Source organism: Salarias fasciatus, chromosome 14 (genome assembly GCF_902148845.1).
Source record: "Salarias fasciatus chromosome 14, fSalaFa1.1, whole genome shotgun sequence".
Lineage (NCBI taxonomy): Eukaryota > Metazoa > Chordata > Actinopteri > Blenniiformes > Blenniidae > Salarias > Salarias fasciatus.
In genome coordinates, this window is record NC_043758.1 from 39,254,360 (window position 1) to 39,272,725 (window position 18,366).

An 18,366-nucleotide genomic window follows, 5' to 3' on the forward strand; every position below is an offset into this window, starting at 1 on the left:
GCTCCGCCCGCCACACTCTCACCGCCTGTTCCCTCCGCAGCTGGATCCAGGAGAGCCAGGTCCTCCTGTCGGACCGCGGGTTCGAGAGCGCCAGCAAAGTCTGGAGCGGGAAGGAGATCCTGGACATCTTCCACGGTCTGGGAATCACTGTGGACACGTTCCACCTGCTGAAGGTTCGAATCCTCATTCCAGAAGCTTCTGTCCGTGGAGTCAGTACCTCCTCTCACTGTGTGTGTGTGTGTGTGTGTGTGTGTGTCAGGAAAACCTGGCGGCGGTGCTGGAGAAGGAGGAGCGTGTGGGCGTGGTGAACGGCACCGAGGACATGGTTCAGGTCCCCACCATCACCTCTCTGACCTCCACCGTCCTCAAGAACCTCTTCATGGTGCTGGACTTCCTGTACAGGGACAACCGCAGGTCAGAGGTCGTGCGCTCGCGTCGCTGCTCCGCAAGCGGTCAGAGTGTGTGTGCTGATGTGTGTGTGTGTGTAGGTTTGCTGAGGATTACCGGGTGGCGCTGCAGAGGAGCTACACCTGGACCACCCAGGTCCCGCCGGACGTCCCGGACGCGCAGGGCTTCCTGGCTGTCCGGCGCCACCGGCAGCGCCAGAGCGTCCGGGTCAAGACGGAAGTGCTGACGCTGAGCTTCTGGTGCCTCAACCCTGCTGTGGTGAGAGGGCGGGACGGGGCGGGGGGGGGGGGGGGCACCTGCTGTGGAGCCATGTTCGATCCCGAAAAAACTAGCCTGGCATGCCAGACTGACCTCACGTGTTCCACACAGAGACAGTCTGGTACGGCGCCATTGGGGCTTCATTTCAAACAGGCTGACGAGAGGCGGGACTATTGAGCGGAGAGAACCAATCCAAGAAACGAGGCTGTGACGCAACGACAATGCGACGTGCACAGCGCTCCGTTGTAGTAGTTTTGTAGTCCAAAACATGGGATCATGGCGTGGAGTTTTACGTCCGTTTTACCCCCAAATTCCACCGGACGCTGAAGCGTCGCGTCGCGTCTTGTTCCTGAACTCAACGCACACCGGGAGCGCCGCGCCGCGCCGTTTAGAAGCGGCAACCTGAAGCGAATCACGAGCGCCGTGGCGCCTCCGTTCTGGTGATCTGTCGTAACAGCAGCGCTTCTGGGACGCGGCGCGGCGCTTTGGCGTCCGGTGGAATTTGGGGTTAAAGAAAAGCCTTCAGACCAGAAACTTGATGTGGTTTCAGCGCCAAATTCAGTTCGTTCAAAACTTCAGACAGAGCCGTGATAAAGCCTCGCTGTGTTGCGGCCGCCACCATGATTGTTTCGAGGGGGGATAATATGACGCATCGCTAACTCCGCCTCTCGTGGGCTGTGATTGGCCCGGCAGAAGTTTGCCGGGCAGAAGTCAGATTCAATTGGCGCTTTACCAGACTGTTTCCCCATGAAGCCCTGAGCATGGACAGACCGTCTGGAGGGCCAGGCTACGAGAAAACAACCTGGGTTCTAAAAAACATGAAATCCAAAATGTCAAAGTGGTCAATAATGTTACAAGGTGTTACGTGTGTGTGTGTGCGTGTGCGTGCGTGTGTGTGTTCAGGCCTTCTCTGACCTGAGCACGGCCGTCCACAGCATCGTGCTGACCTCGGGGACTCTCTCTCCGATGGGCTCCTTCTCCTCTGAGCTGGGGGTGAAGTTCTCCATCCAGCTGGAGGCCAACCACGTCATCAAGAGGTCTCAGGTCAGCGCACACATCAGTTAAATTAAAATCACAACCTGAACAACTTTGAATAACAAAAAACAGCAGCTTTTAAAAAGGTGTAAATATAACAGTCAAACAATTAAACTAACCTGACCATCCACAGCAGTTTTTGCGCAGAATGCGCCGCGCACACGTCAATTAAACTCAATCACCTTCGTACTGCACAATTTACAAACTGCCTCGTCAAACCGCTCTCCCTTCTCGTTAGCTCAAACCCGAAATACTGCCGGTCCGCTGCAGTCCTGGTCTTCTTTGGGACCAGGTCACTCAGTGCGTGACTCGCCATCTTTCTCCCGCTTTCTCTCTCCGTGTCTCTCTGTCTCTCTCTCTGTGTCTCTCTGTCTCTCGCTCTGTCTCTCTCTCTGTCTCTCTGTCTCTCTCTCTGTCTCTCTGTCTCTCTCTCTGTTTCTCTGTCTCTCGCTCTGTCTCTCTGTCTCTCGCTCTCTCGCCGTCACGTGATGACGTCATGTTCATAAACTTCATCAAAAGTCTCCAAAATTAAACCACTGTGGAAGTGAAACTGAAAATTCAACCACATATAATAATAATAATAATAATAATACTAATAATAATGCATTGGTTTTATATAGCGCTTTTCAGGACACTCAAAGACGCTTTACATTGCATTATTCATATAAGTGCTGCTGGACAAAGAATCACTTTTAGGCATTGAATAAATTATATTTTATATTTAATCCTTGTCTTGTGCATTGCATTTTTTTCAATGACGGTATTGAAACTGATACCGTTGCTTTTGAAAGACACTGCCAGTATACCTTATTACCTTATTACCGCCCAACCCTCGTATTCAGAAATATACAAATTATTTCTTTGTTAAAATCAGCCGAAAGTTCCCAGAGAGGTTGAATGTGAAGAGAATTGATTGAGGAAAGGATGTGTCGATGGAAGAGTGAGCCGGTCTGTGCAACAGCTCACAAACAAACCATGAACTCCAGATTAAGGCTGCTGCAAAACAAATGCTAATACAACCTAAATATACCAGACACCATGAAAACAAAGGCACAGTGAGGCATGGTATGTGGGGCTGCAGGAGGACCGGGGCCTTCGCCTGATCCACACCTGCTGATTTAGAAAGCAGTGTTTAAAAGCAGAAAGCCTCTGTAAAACAGCCAGAGTTTTTTAAAATTTATATTACATCGTAATGGGGGAAGTTGAGGGGATTGTTGGGTTTTGGCGATTTTCTCTTCGCATGTTTAATTGATGTGTAAGTTGAAGCATTCAGGTTGAAGTTGTCATGCTTCTTTCAGAGAACAGACATTAAAGCAGAAAAAGAAACAGTGGCCTGCAGTTCATCTCCTGTCCAGTAGGGGTCAGCGTGTGACCGTGTGATGAGCCCCGGTCCGGGGGAGGTTTCGCTCTGTGGTGTTGATGCTGACGCTCTCTCCTGCCCCCTGCAGGTGTGGGTGGGCACGGTGGGCAGCGGGCCGCAGGGCCGGCAGCTGCGCGCCACCTTCCAGCACACGGAGACCTTCACCTTCCAGGACGAGGTGGGGGCGCTGCTGCTCCACGTCTGCCAGGCCGTGTCCAAAGGAGTGCTCTGCTTCCTGCCCTCATACAAGGTAATCTGCCCCCCCAGACTCACCCCGCCTCCCTGCAGTCCCAGGAGGGGGGCGGAGGAGCTGCAGTCTCCGTGTTTGGCCACTGGGGGGAGCTGCAGACCACAGATGAAGCAGCACTCTGAGGGTTGACTCTGCATGCTGGTCCTCTCAGAGCAGAGCAGCGGTGTCACATGTCACAATAGAGGAGTGCTGATCAATAGAGCAGCTTGTCAGGTCGTTGTTCATCTTCACCAGGCCGATCCTCTTTCACCTAATGAGAGCGCACTCATACACACTTTGTCCCTCTTTGTTTGGGATGCGTTTTGCCTCATGAATAATTCACGTGACCGGAGCTCAGTTGTCACATCAAGTTTTGGAGGGCCGAGTGGATACGCGTGTGTTCGTCCACTCATCTCACACACAAACACACCACACGTGGTCAGTTAGCACACATGCTGCTGGAAATGACTTCGTCTTTGTGACCGCTGAACATGACCCAGCTGTTCAGTGGTGTCTTCATCTTCCCATGAAGAAAAATATATCTGAACCAAGGTTGCGACTGTAACTACAGCTCCATGAACTGCCAGACCGCCACAAGGCGGTGCTGGAAGCACTGAATGTTCCCCTTCACACATGCTCAGTTCAGGTATGTGTACCAGCAGCGTCACTGGCGATCCAGGAACAACTCCAGGTTCAGTTCCTGCAGAATCTTCTCTCATGATCACGACGACCCTGAGTGACGGAATGTTCCAGAACCTCATTCGGGACTGAACCATAGTTACATTACTTTCGTTGTAGTTCATCCCTACTGACCACCAGAAGGCGGTGCTGGAAGCACTGAATGACGGATCCCAACTCAAGGCCTCAGGATGTTTCCCCGTCGTCGTTCCTACGACGTCTACGCCGTAGCCCTACGTCGGGCTACGCTAGGGCTTGACGTGCACCTCCCAAAAATCGTGACTTCGCGTCGAGGCGACGCGTGGTAACGTGAACGTCGAGGGCTGTGATTGGTCCGCTTTCGCGTTGTTTATAGAATGAAGTAGAACTCATCCGGAATGCTTTTCTGATCCGAACAGTGCTTCGGGAGAAATTTAGATCCAAAATTGAGCGGCGCACATCCCTGTTACTGTTAGCAGACAGGACTATGTGTAGAGCCGCTCCTAAAACGGCTTTAATCGTCCAAAAGCTCACAAGTTTCACCAATATTTCATCACGGTCCGCTCAGCCTCTCCTCCACCACAGCCTGGTGTCGCCAGATATGTCTTATATGCAGATATACGTTCTGTAAGTGCAGCGTGTCCAGAAATCTATGTGTATAGATCTATGTCTAGGTAAAGCCGGAGCTACGGAAGCCGCATTGTTGTTGAGACTGCTAGCGGCTTGGCGGTGAAATTGCAGAGGAGGGTGTTCCCTTGACGCAGAAGCAAGATATGTTCAGTGGCGGCGTAGGAACGCCGTGGCGGCGACGGGGGAGCATACTGAGGCCTTCAGTCAGGAGGGATCCCAGAGACCACCCTCACTGAGAACCCCCTGCGGAGCCCAGGACCACACCCAGCGGCTGGGCAGTGGCGGCGCTCATGCTGTACCACCTAGAAAACGGTGCCGGTGTCACCCACGAGACAGACGTCTGTCATCCAGCGGTGCTCAACATGTGGTGCAGTGCGAAGCCGTCCTGATGCCCCGGTGGTCTCCGCCGCCTCCCCTCACACACTCTGCACTCAGCCAGGTTTAGCACCTTTCTGCCCGTGGTGTGTGTGCGGGGCTCATGTGGGACGCACTGCGGCCCGCCCCGTGCAGCGACGCCTGGTTTGATTCCCGGGCCTTGTTTTCTGGGTTTGGCCTCCCTTCGGTCAGCCGAGGAGCAGCCGAGGAGCGACGGTGAGCCGTGGGATGTTTCTTTATTATTGATGGCCTGGCAGGAGTCTTCTCTCTCACTCTGAGCTCAGACATTAATATTTAATCTGCAGGCAGCTCTTAAAGACCAGCAGATGAGGGGATATGAAGGGTCGGGGTATTAATTGGAGCCCGTGGAGGCATCGCTGGTGCCACTGAGTCCCGCCTGCAGTGTGTGTGTGTGTGTGTGTGTGTGTGTGTACACTGCGTAGCTCTTCCAGGGTCTAGATCAGATCAGAGACACTTTAAACATTTTACGCCAAATAATCCACTGGAAAGCTTTAAAATGATGATCCGTTAACTTTAGCGTAGAGGCGTGTGTTCATGTTGCATTTATTTAATGTGAGAGCGACACAGGAGAGTCACCGGTATTTCACTACACTTCTCAGCTAGTGTAGTATTTATATCCAAGCAGTTTTTAAGTGATTTGATTGGTTTTAGCCGTTGGAGCAACCGTTGAGCTGCTTTAGCTGCTGTTTTTTCCCAGCATTTTGAACGGATGTGGCTGTTTCCTGCTGTTGCCCCTTGATGTGTCTGTTTGAGGCCCTGCGAGCGTGACGGAGTGTCAGGTGAAAACTCGTCCCGTTAGCGTTTTCATCTCAGCAAAGTTTCTGCTCCACAACCCTGAAAAATCACTCCACGGTCCATGATCTCTGTGAGCTGAAGACGGTCCTCCGCGGTCCTGAAGCGGTCGCCGTCCTCAGGTCGACTGTGGAGCGTCCAGCTGGAGGCGGCTCCAGGCGCCCGTCCTCAGCAGCGAACAGGTGGAGGTGTGTTCCTGGACAGCAGCACGGAGCGACATGAAGTCTGCCTGTAGTGACACACACACACACACACACACACACACACACACACACACAGAGGCTGTGGTTTCGTAGCACTTCAGCCTGCCGGCCCTCCGTTAGAGCCCATTAAAGCGGCAGCCGGCTGCTCTGAGCGAGGGACCGCCGCTCCGCAGGAGAGGGCCGCTGATGGTTTATTAAAAACAAAAAAAAAGAGAGAGAGAGAGGCGGCTGTGCAGAGGTGAAAAGATGGCGAGGAATACAAGATGCTTTTAAAGCAGACTAAGATAAGGGCCATTAGGTGATGTCGCCGGGCTGTCTGTGTGTGAGGACGCTCCCGGCTGGCGCCGGGCTCGGCCGCCTCGTGTCAAATCAAAGTCAGAGCGGGCGGCGGCGGCGGCGTCCCCGGCTCCCATCAGCCTCTCTGTCTGTCCGGGGGAACGTCTGCCCGCCGCAGCGCATCAGTGCCGATGTTTTATTTGAGTTTTTACAGTGGAAACTTCGGGGTTATTGCTCTTCGACTAAGCCGGGGTGTTTTCAGCAAGGCTGACATTTTCAGACTTGAAAGCGGGAGTGAAGCGGTGCCTGAGTGGAAACTGTTCGCATTATAGACGTCATAATGTCAGGCTGCAAACGTCCCAGTTAACACTGCTCTCACTAATAATGTTCACCCCGCGTTCCCACAGCTCAGGGACGCTGCAGCCTTCCCTTTTACTGAACTCCTCATTGATTTTTAAGGCGAGCTGGTAGCCGGCAGCTCTGACGGTAACAGTTTCTCTCCTAAAGTTTCTCACACTCTCTGAACTCTTTCTGTTTCATGTTGTGCTGTGACCGTTCTTCCCTTCGGTTCTGTGGTGCTGTAGCAGCCCTCTGAGGGCAGACGGGGACATCTAGTGGCCACACATGGTTCATGTTATAACTCGCACAGCCAGCTACAGAGCTGTGGAAGTGTGACTTGTAGTCTGGAATCTGCCCAGTAATCCCGCCCGGCCGGTCTCCTCCGGCGTGAGACGGCAGCGCGGCGGCGGCGTGGATGCAGACGTGCAGAGTTTGTTTTCCGGCCGAGCGACATGTTCGCTCAGTGGAACCAACAGCGGCTCCGCCCGGAGACGGAGGCCCTGCTCAGGAAGTGTTTTCAAGTGAAGACAACACACTTCTGGGCGGTTTTTCTTTTTTTAAACACGGCGACAGCGTTGTGAGTCTCTGAACGTGAACTCAGTCCAACTCCTCTGAACGCCGCCGCTCTGCCCTCAGACGACGTCCTGCCATCTACTGCAGCATCACCTGTACGGGCGGGGAAGACGTCTCCCTCCAGGCGCTCCGCCGTGGCGCCTGACCCTCACACATCGCTCTCACAAAAGCGCTCTGTTGTCCGAGCGCTGGCAGGCCGGGCTGTCGCTGTCCCAGTTTCCTGCGGCGGCGGCGCGCGGCGGATGTTTCCAGTCGGGGGTGAAGTCGCGGCGGCCGTGGTATTTTTACAGCGTGGCGTTGTCACCGGCCGTGCATCCGGGGCGTGTACACACCAGGGGGAGGTGGCAGGTGGCTTCTCGCCACCGGTGGTGGCGTGATGGTCGCTGTGATATTTTGGAGCTGAATAATTCACACGGCAACAACACGTCTTCCCTCGCCGCGGCGAAATGCGGCTCCCGGCCGCATGTTTCATTAATGCCGCCGCCTCTATAATTCAGCAGGCGCCAGAGGAGCCGCGATGTGTCGCCACACGGCTCGGTGACACCGGGGACACGGCCGGCGAGGCCCGGAGCGCCGCCCGACGCTCAGGAGGTGAAAGATGGCCAGGTAGTGCGAGGAAGTGTGGAAGTGCGAGGAGGCGTTGGGTGGACCGGCTCTGGAGGATCCGGCCCGCTCCGTGCCGGGGAAGCGCCATCAATTATTCAGTCCTTGTTGTGGCCTCTGATGTGCTAAATGCTCTCATTCCCATCCATGTTGCATGGCCGTCATACCTGCGCCGCTGGAACATCGCCTCCTCTTTGCAAGTCAAATGAATTCTCCTCAAAATGACACGTCGGTCGTTTCTCTTCAGGCTTACGTTTCAGACACACACTGATCTCCCGTGGAGCCCCGGGGAGCCAGAACCTGAGCCGCCGGGGCACATAAAGCAGGTCAGGCCAGGGAGGCTTCACACTCTCCACTTCAGTTAAAATGCTTCCAGTTTAAAGGTCCGACTGAGCCCACCTGGAAACAGAAGGGCCGTCATTTGTTCTCCTTACATTAACTGATAGAGTTCTTCAGATTCAGAGATGTGCGTTTTATTCCCACAGGGTAAGAAGAGAGTGTTTCACATCATTTCAGGGAGGGAAATTATCACAACGATTATAATAATCATGCCAATGACCGATGTTACCGTAAATGAACATAATCGGCAATGATCAGATTTCATGTAGTATTGTGAAAAAATGAAAAACATGTTGTGGATTATCCATCCGCAGTATTATTATGATGCTCAACATACTGCAGTTTAAAGGTTAAAAAGTGGCAGGTCCATATTTGATTTTCATGATGAGAGCCGTCATTCACAAAAATAATATTAAAACAAAAAATGTCTATGATATGATAGATAGAACATAACTACTGGAAAACTCCTGGTGAAAGATGTACGGTAAATACTAGCGATGTGCGACCTTTCTGACAAAAAGAGACTTTTCTCCACCAAATAAAATGAGTTCAGAGCTGCAAACGCGTTAAAGCTTTGAAGTGAAGCTAATGAAAAGCTGTAGGTGAAACTCTGTTCCGAGTCTCGGCTCAGTGTGGAGCATCAGAGCGATGGGCTGCTGCAGTGCCGCTGGGGGACACTGGGGGCAGTGCGGAGTGAGCGGGAATGGTGGACGCTTTAGGAATGAAGCTGTGAGACGCCTCCAGATGCTGAAAGTCCTCACAGACCTGCTCCCCCTCACCATTTCACCGGTTTCAGGTGTTTTGCGTGACCTCCCCCCCCCCCCCGCGCGCCCTGTCGGCCTCAGCGGGGCTCTGCCGGGTCCGGGCTGGAGCGGCTGCAGGTGCAGTGGATGGCCGTCTTCCAGCCCCGTCTGAAGGCTTCACACCAGCTCTTTGTCAGATGCTGCTGCTGAATAATTCATGAAGCCGCTCATGTCTGTAATTTCTGCGTCTGTAATTCTCTGTGTGGAGTGTCTCACACCCTCGTGGCTGAAAGGCTTTGCTGGAGGCGCTGGAGATGCGTTTGAGTGCTCGGTAAAATGCTCCGTTTCACACCTGCAGCCATGCAGCCGGGTTCATCCGACTGTGAGGTGCAGGCCCGTGGCCGGCCGAGCCGGGCCAGAAGCAGCCCCCCCCACCCCCACCCCCCCGAACCAGTGACCTCCAGCACAGAGATGTGAATCCCCAGACTGCTGGAGAGAATCTTCTGTTACAAATATAATAAACTACTCAACTAAACACATATTAAAACACAACAAATAGGCACTTGTATGTATCTGTCTATCTAAAGGCATACGCACCCCGTTCATCTCTTTCCCAGCATATAAGTGTAAAAACAGGAAAATGAATATGCACAAAAAAACAATACCATTTCTTTACACACAATGAAGACTCAAACCAATCAGGTTCAAGTATGCTAGCCATGGTCGGGTCGGGATACAGTGCTTTGTCGGGCATGGCCGAAGTGATTGAAAGATTGAAGACCAGAAATGATGCAAGGTTGGACCAAAACATATGTCCCAAGGAGACAAGGGTCTGCTGACACCGAGGACGGGTTGGTGTAACGTCTGGATGCAATCTGGGCAGTTGTTCATTACTGGTTTAAATGGGCTCCAGCTGTGTCTAATACCCAGACTTGACCCAGGTGTCATTTCTGCCATGTCTCCTTGGTTTGATCCCATGTTTGGGGACAGCTATTCAGATTGAGGACATACATTATACATGGAGGACTGAATACAGTAAGTCTTCAGACGGTGGAGGTGGTACCAGGGGAAGTGTCTGGAGACCAAACTCTGACCCGGAAGGTACCTAAAATATGAGACTTTGACAAATTATGGTCCTCACACAGTCCATTAAATGATACAAAGCCATTTTCGCTCTAGAGATCCTGGAAACAGGACATTTCCAGAATAAAGACATGTTGGCATTATAGTCATCTGTACTGTTCTTGTTCCACTGGATCCAGGAGCTTGTCGACCACGTGCTCTTTCACGTTAACACTCAGTTTGAGTCTTGATATGTTGATTGACTGTTTAATGATGTCGTGGTGGTTCAGGTTGGATTCAGATGCCTCCTGCTAGCCTGAATAAGAGGACTGATGGACAGATCAGTGAAAGGTGGCGGAGCGGTGTGTGATCATGAGGAAAGCCTCGGCGCTGATCGGTCCTGTCTGACTTAACAGGAAGCTTCACGCCACCTTCCGTCAAACAGGAGGAGTTTATCGCTGCCGTCTTGTTTAGATGAAGTTCTGTCAGACTGCCGTCCCCTCAGGACGTCTGTGGTGTTTCGGTTTTCTGTGGCTGGAATAATCCTGATCATGTTGACTTGATAGATCCGGACTGCAGCTTCAGAGTGTGTGTCATTCAGAGTGTGTGTCATTCTGTGCTGAAAGTGCAGCTCTTTGTGTGAAGTTGTGTCTGACCCGGCCCGTCACGTCACTCCCTGCCTCCGTGCTCGCCTCCTTCTGGAATCACCTCCTTTCCGAGTGCAGCCTGGCAGATAATGGCTGTTTTGTTTAGTGGTGGATCGTCCTAAAGTACATAACATGAATTATTCAGCCCTCGCTCAGGATTGCACTGGAAAGCAATTGCAGGGCAGAGCGCCGGTTGAGTTGAAGATGCACGTTAGGGGGGGTCCTCGTCGATGTAACACTGCATATTTAGCCAATGTGTCATGTTTTATTGATGCTAACGTCCCGACCTCACTTGCTTTAGGAGGCAGTAACCTGATGAAATCTTAGCCATGCTTGACTTCACCACAGCGAGGCTCCCTGGCATGCGGCACACCGTCGGCACTCTGCTCTTGTTTCCCGTCCTCGGCTCCACGCTGCACTGAGCCCAGCCAGTCAAACGCTGCAGAGCCTTGTGAGAGTTTTTGAGGAACACACGAGCCGGTTGTTGATGCAGGTAAACAGAGGAGATGTTTGCAGCTCCTGCTCCTCCTCCTCCTGTCTCGATCGGACTGAAGCCTTCCAGCTTGACACGATGAGCCTGTTAGGAAGTTTTCCGCTGACTGCTAGAAGAACTTCTGTTTGACCCTCCCGACACGTTTCCGAGCCACTGGAGCCTCTTTTTGATTGTGAAGCCATGCTTATTCAAGTATGTAATCTGCAGAGCACAGACATGAGCGGGGCCATGCTAGGATGAGGGCTTTTAGATCAATGTGCCTCCCCGGAGAGCCGCTGACTTTTTGCACTGCCAGTAGTACACCAACAGTGATTTCATTGCAGAGGGTTTAAATACGGCAGCAAGTGAAGGAAAGCACCACCGCTTCAACGTGAGAAGATGAGTGCTGCTCTCTTCCTGACGTGGAAGGTTCTCATGAGCAGTGTGCACAAAAGACGGGCGATGTTTCCAAGCATGTTCTCCATCTGGGGACTTTCTGTCAATCTGAAGAACAGGCTTCAGGGGAGTCTGCTCAAGTCCCCGTTTCCCTGAGGATCCACCTGAGATCATCCCGTAAAAGTTCACATTTGAATAAAGAAGCAGATATAAAGTCAGAATGATCATTTACTGTCACGGTTGGTTATTTAACACTGTGTGTTTGGTGCAGATGAGCTCCTCACCGTTAGCACCATGGACTGTCTTCAGGAGAGACCATTACTGCGGGAAGTGGGGGTGCTGGTGGGGCTGCAGCACCCGGTCTTTTGTCACGCAGTCACGCCACATATTGTATTTCTCACGATGAAAAAAAAAAATCCCGGTAAAGTTGTCTGGTGCGCCGCTGGTATCCCCGTTGGATGAGGGCGCCTGTGCCACGCCCCCCCGTCCCGCCCCCCCGCCCCCCCGTCCCGCCCCCCATTGGATGAAAGCGCGTCTCAGGCGCAGCACCCCCTGTTGACAATACGTTCCCGCGGCCATGGGAGAGACGCTTTCACTTCCTGGTAGCTTGGCCTCTTGATAGCTTAGCTTATTGTTAAGTTAGCTTCCTAAAAGCTTCACTTATTGTTAACTTATCTTCCTGATAGCTTATCGTTAACTTAGCCTCCTGATGGCTTAGCTTCCTGGTAGCTGATTGTTAACTTAGCTTCTTGATAGCTTAACTTATCGTTAACTTAGCTTCCTGATGGCTTAGCCTATTGTTAATGTAGCATCCTAATAGCTTAGCTTATCATTAACGTGGCTTCCTGATGGCTTAGCTTTGTGTTAGCTTAGCTTCACAGCCACTATTAGGACAGAGGTTTCCAGAAATGTCAGCACCGGCCTATTGTGGATCCAGTGACGCTGCAGAGAGGCAGAAAGTGACGAGCACAGCTCGGTGAAAGTGGCTGCTGTTCCCAGTTTGTGCACCAGCAGTGTGTTCTCTTGCAGAACCCCGGAGTTCCTGCCGTCCCGCCGTTGATCCGGCTCACTGACTGAACCTGCTGTGATCCCTTCAGATGCTGGACAAGCTGAGAGACCGCTGGACCAACACCGGGCTGTGGGAGAAGCTGGAGCATTGCAAAGCGGTGGTCACTGAACCCCGCGGGGGTCCCAAGGCCGACTTCGAAGGCCTGCTCCAGGTGTACTACGACGCCATCAAGTACTGCGAGGACAGAGGTGAGAAGACAGCGGGATGGACCGTCACTGTGGCTCAGAGCTGATCACTGCAACATGATGGCGTCTCTCTGCTGTGGCGTCCTCTCTCCTCTCCTCTCTGATTGGCTGGTGGCAGACGGGGCGCTGCTGATCGCCGTCTGCAGGGGTAAAGTGAGTGAAGGGTTGGACTTCACTGACGACAATGCCAGAGCCGTGGTCACCATTGGAATTCCCTTCCCCAACATCAAGGATCTCCAGGCAAGTCCTCCTACCCTGTTCCTGAAACCGGAGTTAGAGCAGCTCACATCTGAACCAAACGCGTTATAACTGTCTGAAATCACAAAAAAAAAAAATCATAAAAAAACCCAGCTAAAATGGAATGGAAAGCACAAAAGATGAAATTGTTCAAAACATGTGAATTGGAGTGTATGAATATGGTGAAACACCTGAAGATGCCTGAAACGGGAAACTATTAAAACAGATAAAACCTGAAAATGGGTTCACAGTCTCCAACTAATTAGATTTGTTGATTTTCATAAACTGAAAATAAGGTGTAGTTTTTGTATTGAGCTGCATCACCTCCCAAGGTTTGTGGCTGCAGATGAGTTTTATTTACAGCGAGCAGGTGGTGTAATGCTGAAGGAGCAGAGCTGTGCTTCAGTGAAAAGCTGCTGTCGGGCTGGATTGAGGTTGTCTGGGTTTTGTTCTGCCACTGCGGTTCTCCTCGGCTCTGTCCTCACCCGGAGGCGGAGGACTGAAGGCGTCTGAACCGATCAGAGACGGCACGTGGCGGGCGTCTTCGCTCCAGCTCTCGTCAGTGAGCAGCGTTGTCCTGTGAACAGACCCCAGCATCCACCACTGATGTCGTGCTTCCACCGTGTGAAGGAGGCCTGTGTTTCAGCCTTGCTCTGAGGTGGAGCGACCCCCTCCGGCCTCCTCCGCCCTCCTCCACCCTCCTCCACCTGAAGCCCACTGCCATTTGCCTGCTTCTGTGCCGTCTCGCTGCTCGCCTCGGTCCGGGCGGCGATGCTCGGAGACGGCCGTCCATGTCCTCACGGCGCCTCGCCCCTGTTTTCTGCGGCAGTCTGGAAGGCTCAAAGATAAATAGAGGGAATCAGACCTCGCAGACGTGCACGCTCGTGCACGGACACGCCAAACATCCCTTTTTTGGTGATCCGTGAAAAGAAATCCCAGAGCGATGTTGCCGCGCGTGCCCCCGTCCTCAGCAAATAAAGTTGACCTTTAAGTTTGAGTCCCCCCCCCACCCCTCCCCCCCTCCTCCTCCTCCTCCTCCTCCTCCTGTCAGAGCACGATGAAGCTTTCACTAACCTGTTCTGTCAGAGCAGCAGGACGTGTGGCTGATTGAAGCTTCCCAGAGCCGTTCACCTCAGCCACAGCTGTCAGCTTCACCTCCGTCAGCCCGCCGCTCCGCCTTTTCTTTACCTTCTCGGTCTTTGTGTCAGCAGGTGGAGGAACTGAAGAGTGCCACAACATCATTAAGCTGAATATTTTTTTTTCATCGTAGGAAGTTTCTGCTGAGCCCATCAGCCGTCCTCCAGCTGCTAGAGTCCGTGGGTGGAGGCCGACCTCCACCCCTGAACCCAAACGCTGTACGGCGTCTGAGGGATCCGGAGGGTTCGGCCCCGTTCCCACCACACATCTCTGCTTTTCTGTTTCCGTTGTCGTGTAAACAGAAAACACCACCACCGTTTTCCCTTTCCGTTCCGCGTGAAGCCAGACTTCCTCTTTTCTTCCTGTATGGCAGCCAGGTCTGAGAATGAAGCACTTCAAAACGCTGCGAAGCAAAGGAGATCAGAGAAGAGAAAGTTGTGGATTTTAGTTTTTAACACATTTTGTCAGCATAAAGAATTTATGTCTCCGTTTCTTATTTGCTGGTTCAAATCCACAAAATTTATTTTATTTTATTCTATTATTTTATTCGATTTAAGCTCCAGCGTGACGGGAAAGTCTTTAAAGGTCTGATTGATCGGCAGGTGGATTGGTTCTGTTGGACTCAGATCATTATGATTGATCGGTAGCTGAACTGGTTAATTGGTTATGAACTGGTTAGCTTGTTAAGAAGCGGTTCAGGTCGTTGGCAGATCTGAAGGTAGGATGAAGGAACAGGTTGATGGGAGTTAGATTGGTGCGTTTTAACTTAAATGATGGGAAGGTCGATGGATCAGTCAGCAGGGTTTACTGTAGCGGGGAACACTCTCCGTACGGTGGTTAATGTTCTAACGGGTGAAGGTTGATCTGCGTGTTGTTAGTCAGGTACTGACTTGCAGAGGGTCCTCCTGAAGAGAACACCCCTGAAGGTCATCGTACTGTATTTTCCAGAGCAGAGGGGTTAATGTTAGTATGGATTTGTACCTACAGGTAGTTAGAAGGTTCATGTGTTCTTGGTTAAAGTGTTTACATATTAGCAGCTAGTTTGGTCAAAACCTGGACATAGTTATCTAGATATGAACACAGTCCAGTAGATATTAAGACAGTTGGGTAGATATGAACAGAGTTGTTTCTCCAGATGCTGTGCACTGCGCGGTGTGTACTGCAGGCTGTCAGGCTGGGGGTGAAGTAGCGTCGATGTGGAGACTGGGTCACGGCGCTGCACAGTTTTCGCCTCTTGTTTGTGTGAGCAGTGCGAATCAGGCTTTACGGCATTTATTATTTAATAAGTTCAGGTATTGCTACTCAGCATCGGCACATAGCGAAAGCTTCGTGCTCATACTGGTGGTTTAGGAACGTGGTACGGCGTCCTGAGTACAGACGGGTTCATGTCTGTTAGCTTGGTTTCCTCTCAGGTTGAGACGAAGACATATATTATGTAGATATGTCCTTTTGGCATGAAGGTAAATGTTTGGAACTGGAACATCCATTATGGATGTTGGTGGTTGTGTTTTCTCCTGAGGTGTTGAGGTTTGTCGTTTGCTAGGTGTGAAGGTCTTCAGGTCTCTCCGTGTCCCGGTTGGTGCCGGTATGTTTCAGAAGGTGGAGGTAGACGTTAGGGATTGGCCTTCCAAAGACTTTTTTTGCCTGAAAGGTGTTGTGTAGAGTTGGAAAGACATCTTTTCCTCACCGTGTCTTCCTGTCAGATTGCATTCTCACGGTAATGGAGCGGGCGCTGTGGAGCGGTGTTTTCATGGGAGCTTCCTGCGTGGAGCCAGAGAAATGAGGCGGCGTCGGAGGGAGAAAACAGGAGCTGAGCGGTCGGAGCGCCACGGGGAGGACCGAGGAAGCCACAGCTCGCCGGAGCTGACCGAGCGTGAAGAGGCTGTGCATTGCTAATGACATATTCCACGCTCCACATCAACAGCCTTTGTTTGTGCTGAGGTCCACCGAGAGCTCGCATCTCCTGTCAGAGCTGTGGCGGAGAGGGGAACTCCACCCGCCATCCCGTCTCAAGGAAGCGGTGTGTCTTCGTTTATGCTTCTAAACCAGGCACGTCTTCATATCCAGCTTCTGTCCTTTCATGTAGTTTGTCCTCGCCTTCAGCTCGGCGTCCTCGCGCCGAGGCCCCCAGAGAGCCCTGAGGGACCGTGAAGGACTGTGAGCTAACCCCGTTACACCTCTGAGAGGGCGAGGACACTGACACTAATGGCCGTGACGCCGCCCGGCTCGCCAAACCCACAGACTGCTGCAGCGGCACTGTGCTAAAGAGATAAGAGGCTCTGAAGGACTGAGCCGGGTCTGATGGGGTCTGACGGAACCACATGAGGCCAGCAGGACTGAGCCGGGTCCGACAGCACTGCTGCTGGTTCTGGTGAACTGGCGTTCAGTTCAGTGTGTTGGGTCTGGTGGGTGACTGAGTGGTTCAGTCGGTGTCTCTCCTAAAGGTCAGCACACATCTGGCAAAGTTGGAGCGAGTTTTTAAATGTGGTTAATTGATGAATCTCACTGTGTGAGGAGAGGGTCAGATTTAAAATAAACTGTGGTGGGGGTAAAAGTATGTGGAACCTTCAGAATTTCCTCGTTTTCATCATTGTTAATGAAAAATGATCTAATTTAGGTCCCCAGTGTAGATGAACCCAAAGAGAGTAACCTGATACCACAAAATGAGAATATTCCAGGTGGACTCTTTCGTTACAAGAAGTGAGCCGTAATCACCTAACGCTAAACATGTAGCCGCCAGCCAACGCTAAACATGTAACAGCCAGCTAATGTTAAACATATAGCCGCCAGCTAACGCTAAGCATGTAGCCACCAGCTAACACTAAACATGTAGCTGCCAGCTAATGCTAAACATGTAGCTGCCAGCTAATGCTAAACATGTAGCTGCCAGCTAATGCTAAACATGTAGCTGCCAGCTAATGCTAAACATATAGCGCCAGCTAATGCTAAACATGTAGCCACCGGCAAACATTAAACATGTAGCCACCAGCTAACATTAAACATGTAGCCACCAGCTAACGCTAAGCATCTAGCTGCTAGCTACTGAACATGCAGTTGCCAGCTAACGCTAAACATGAAGCCACCAGCTAATACCATTGTAACCAAAATACCATTAATTGATTACAAAGCTCCAAATGAATTTGACAGGTATTTTTTTAAGTCTGACCAGTAATCGTTGTAGTTGAAAGACCCTCTCTGTTCAGGTTTGACCCAGTTTCAGGTTTGCGACAGCACGTTATCGCATTCCCGCCACATGGCTCCGTGTGACGGGTCGCTGCGTCGCCGCTCCCCCCCGCTGGCGGCAGAGCGTGCTCCGTCCCCGGAGACCACATGTGGACTCAGACATATGAAGTGCTTCACGGTGTGCCACTCTCACACGGCAGCGCCCCACGGATAGGGTAAGAGGTCCGGGCCCAGAGCCGCCCCGTTTGAAGCAGACCTGCATTCCCAGACAGGCAACTCAGACGCTCCAACCTGAAGCACGGAGCATGGCATTTTACTGGCCTGTTGTGTTATTGTGACAGACATCAAAGGTTGAACCTGGGAAGTGCAGCCCTGCAGCGAAGAGCCCGCCTCAGGTGGCGTTACGTTCGACTTTTTCCATCAGCTCGTTTGTGCGGCGAGCAGCCACGTCCTGCGTGAGGAAGCCAAACAATAAGTCATTTTAACAAGCAGTAAAGAGACGCTCTCGACTGATAAGGCACCTCTTAGTTTAATGACGGGTTCAGTCAACCTTTCTGGCTGCTCTCTATTAAAGACAACCAGCGTTTTAATTCTCAGGCCTGCCAGCACGTAAAAGGGGGAATAAAAGGGATGGAGGAGGAATTCGAGAGCTTGGAAATGATGGAAACACCACATGTAGGACGTCTCTCATGGAGCCTGTCAGCTACTGAAGGGATGCTTTTCTACTTTTAACTGTCCATGGAGCAGACGGAGGATCAGAACACTTCTTAAACAGATGCACCTTAAAACGCCTCGGTCAACAGAATGAAAGATTTCACTTTACTGTGAAGATTATATAAAATATCTCGTTACTTCTGTAGTCTATATGACAGAGGTGTTTTCAGAAAGTTCTTCTGAGACGCTCTGAACAGTGTTGTAGTGTAAACAGAAACCCAAAACACAACCAAAGTTTTGCATTTTCACTTGAAATTGGGGTGTGGGCTCCAGGACCCCACTGCCACCTGCTGCCACTGGGGGCAGTGTGGAGTCGGGACAGGTAAAGGGGTGACAGGCCTTCTACTCATCGCTGGAGTGGCGCCCCCTGGTGGAGCTCACTCAGAGCTGTTCGGCTGATCATACCTAAGTTTGAAGAGCACC

The 18,366-nt window shown here is 51.8% G+C and overlaps 1 protein-coding gene across 1 annotated transcript in view; it reads left to right on the top strand.

The window, feature by feature from the left end:
• brip1 (BRCA1 interacting helicase 1) overlaps positions 1-18,366 on the top strand; it is a 37,631-nt gene that overhangs the window by 13,827 nt on the left and 5,438 nt on the right. Inside the window, exons 10-16 of the mRNA XM_030109322.1 lie at positions 41-173; positions 260-414; positions 489-666; positions 1,570-1,710; positions 3,150-3,311; positions 12,516-12,675; positions 12,791-12,912. Of these exons, the coding sequence (XP_029965182.1) occupies positions 41-173; positions 260-414; positions 489-666; positions 1,570-1,710; positions 3,150-3,311; positions 12,516-12,675; positions 12,791-12,912 (1,051 nt within the window). The remainder of the gene's footprint in view (positions 1-40; positions 174-259; positions 415-488; positions 667-1,569; positions 1,711-3,149; positions 3,312-12,515; positions 12,676-12,790; positions 12,913-18,366) is intronic.